The 1,462-nt window shown below is 40.0% G+C and overlaps 1 protein-coding gene across 1 annotated transcript in view; it reads right to left on the minus strand.

Annotated features, from left to right (window-relative positions):
* IFT27 (intraflagellar transport 27) overlaps positions 1 to 1,462 on the minus strand; it is a 6,534-nt gene that overhangs the window by 2,092 nt on the left and 2,980 nt on the right. Inside the window, exon 3 of the mRNA XM_009084561.1 lies at positions 596 to 655. Coding sequence (XP_009082809.1) covers positions 596 to 655 — 60 coding nt within the window. The remainder of the gene's footprint in view (positions 1 to 595; positions 656 to 1,462) is intronic.

Here is a 1,462-nt window from a genome sequence, read left to right on the forward strand (position 1 = left end):
GAACTTGTAACTCCTGCATTTTGGTCAGTACAGCGTTGTCATGTCCCTAAGGGACAAATTCCCTGCACTGAGAAAACTCTAGTTAGTGTGAGAAAAATAAACTGCTATTTTTCAAGTATAACCAGTAAAAGGGTTACCTCCAAGGCCTCAAGTCTGGTTTCCATCCCTACTGGAAACAGAACATAGGGAGCTGGACAGTAACTTGTATTGTGGTCACAAAATTATACACGTGCTCCACATTCCACTAGTGGAATTATAGGGCATTAAGGAAAAATAACAGATAAGTTTCAGCTTCCCTAGTTACAAGAAACATGAACTAAACCTGAGTGCCCTAAAGGACAGAACAGAATCTCAAAAAAGCTGGCAACAACTTCGGTTTAAAATGTCGTGTTGGAGACAAGTATGTAAAACTTACATTTTTAAGACTAAACTAGCCCTGGAGTATCAGCAATTGTCCATGATCAGCCTCATTTCCCTAATGCAACTTAATTGCCTCATGAACATGCATAGCGACCTTCTACCATAATGAGACTGATGTGAGGTCTGAGCTCTGGATGTCTCTTTCTGACCCAATTTATGTCACAGAAAAACTCACCACACTATCGCTTGTCTCTGGAACTGATACAGCCTTCACCAACAGTTCTACGCCCGTTGTCTGTCAAGAAGAGTCAGGAAAACGAGGATCAGGAGAGTTTTTAAGAGCCTGTCCAACTGCATACCAACTATGCATTGGATTGAGGCAATTCTGGTGAATCATTACAATCCCATCGAACACAGACTGCTGGGAACTCAGCAATACTCCTCACAGCTCTGGTAACATCATCTCACCAACATGTCAAAGCCACGTAGATTCGCTCAGTTGGGGGAAAAAGATGGAGAAGAAGCAAAAAGATTTGCTTACATACAGCTAAGAGTACTAGCTGAAATCTGCAGGGCTACGTTCACTATCACATTGCTGTTCTTAAAGCCTTAGAACGTTTCGGACCAACCATGTGATCAGCTAACATATGGGACTGAGGTTATTTGTGCTTCTCCCACCTTTTATCTTGTTCTGCTTTGTAGCTTGTTTGTTTGTTCTATTTCTATCCTTAACTTCTGGTTTCCATCTTTATTTCAATGAATAAACATATTTTAGGGGTTTTTTTTCCTCTACACTCATATTTTCCTTTTTTTACTTTACTTATTTTTATTTTTATCCTGCTTCTGATTAGTCATCACCATTGATTCTTACACTGAAAGACTACAAACTGTATCCTCTTCATCTGGGAACAGTTTCTGTAGATTATAATTATCTTGGGGCTATGCAGCACATCTTCGTGTTTGCATAGTGATAAGCACACTGTCCACATGCACATTTAATAGTTGGAATTAAAAGCTTTCTCCTTCAGCAATGCTTTTTCACAGAGCACTCCCTAAAGGGGGAAGCTCTCTAACACCACAAAACCTTGTGGAAACATTGGTT

Source organism: Acanthisitta chloris, unplaced genomic scaffold (genome assembly GCF_000695815.1).
Source record: "Acanthisitta chloris isolate BGI_N310 unplaced genomic scaffold, ASM69581v1 scaffold31021, whole genome shotgun sequence".
Classification (NCBI taxonomy): domain Eukaryota; kingdom Metazoa; phylum Chordata; class Aves; order Passeriformes; family Acanthisittidae; genus Acanthisitta; species Acanthisitta chloris.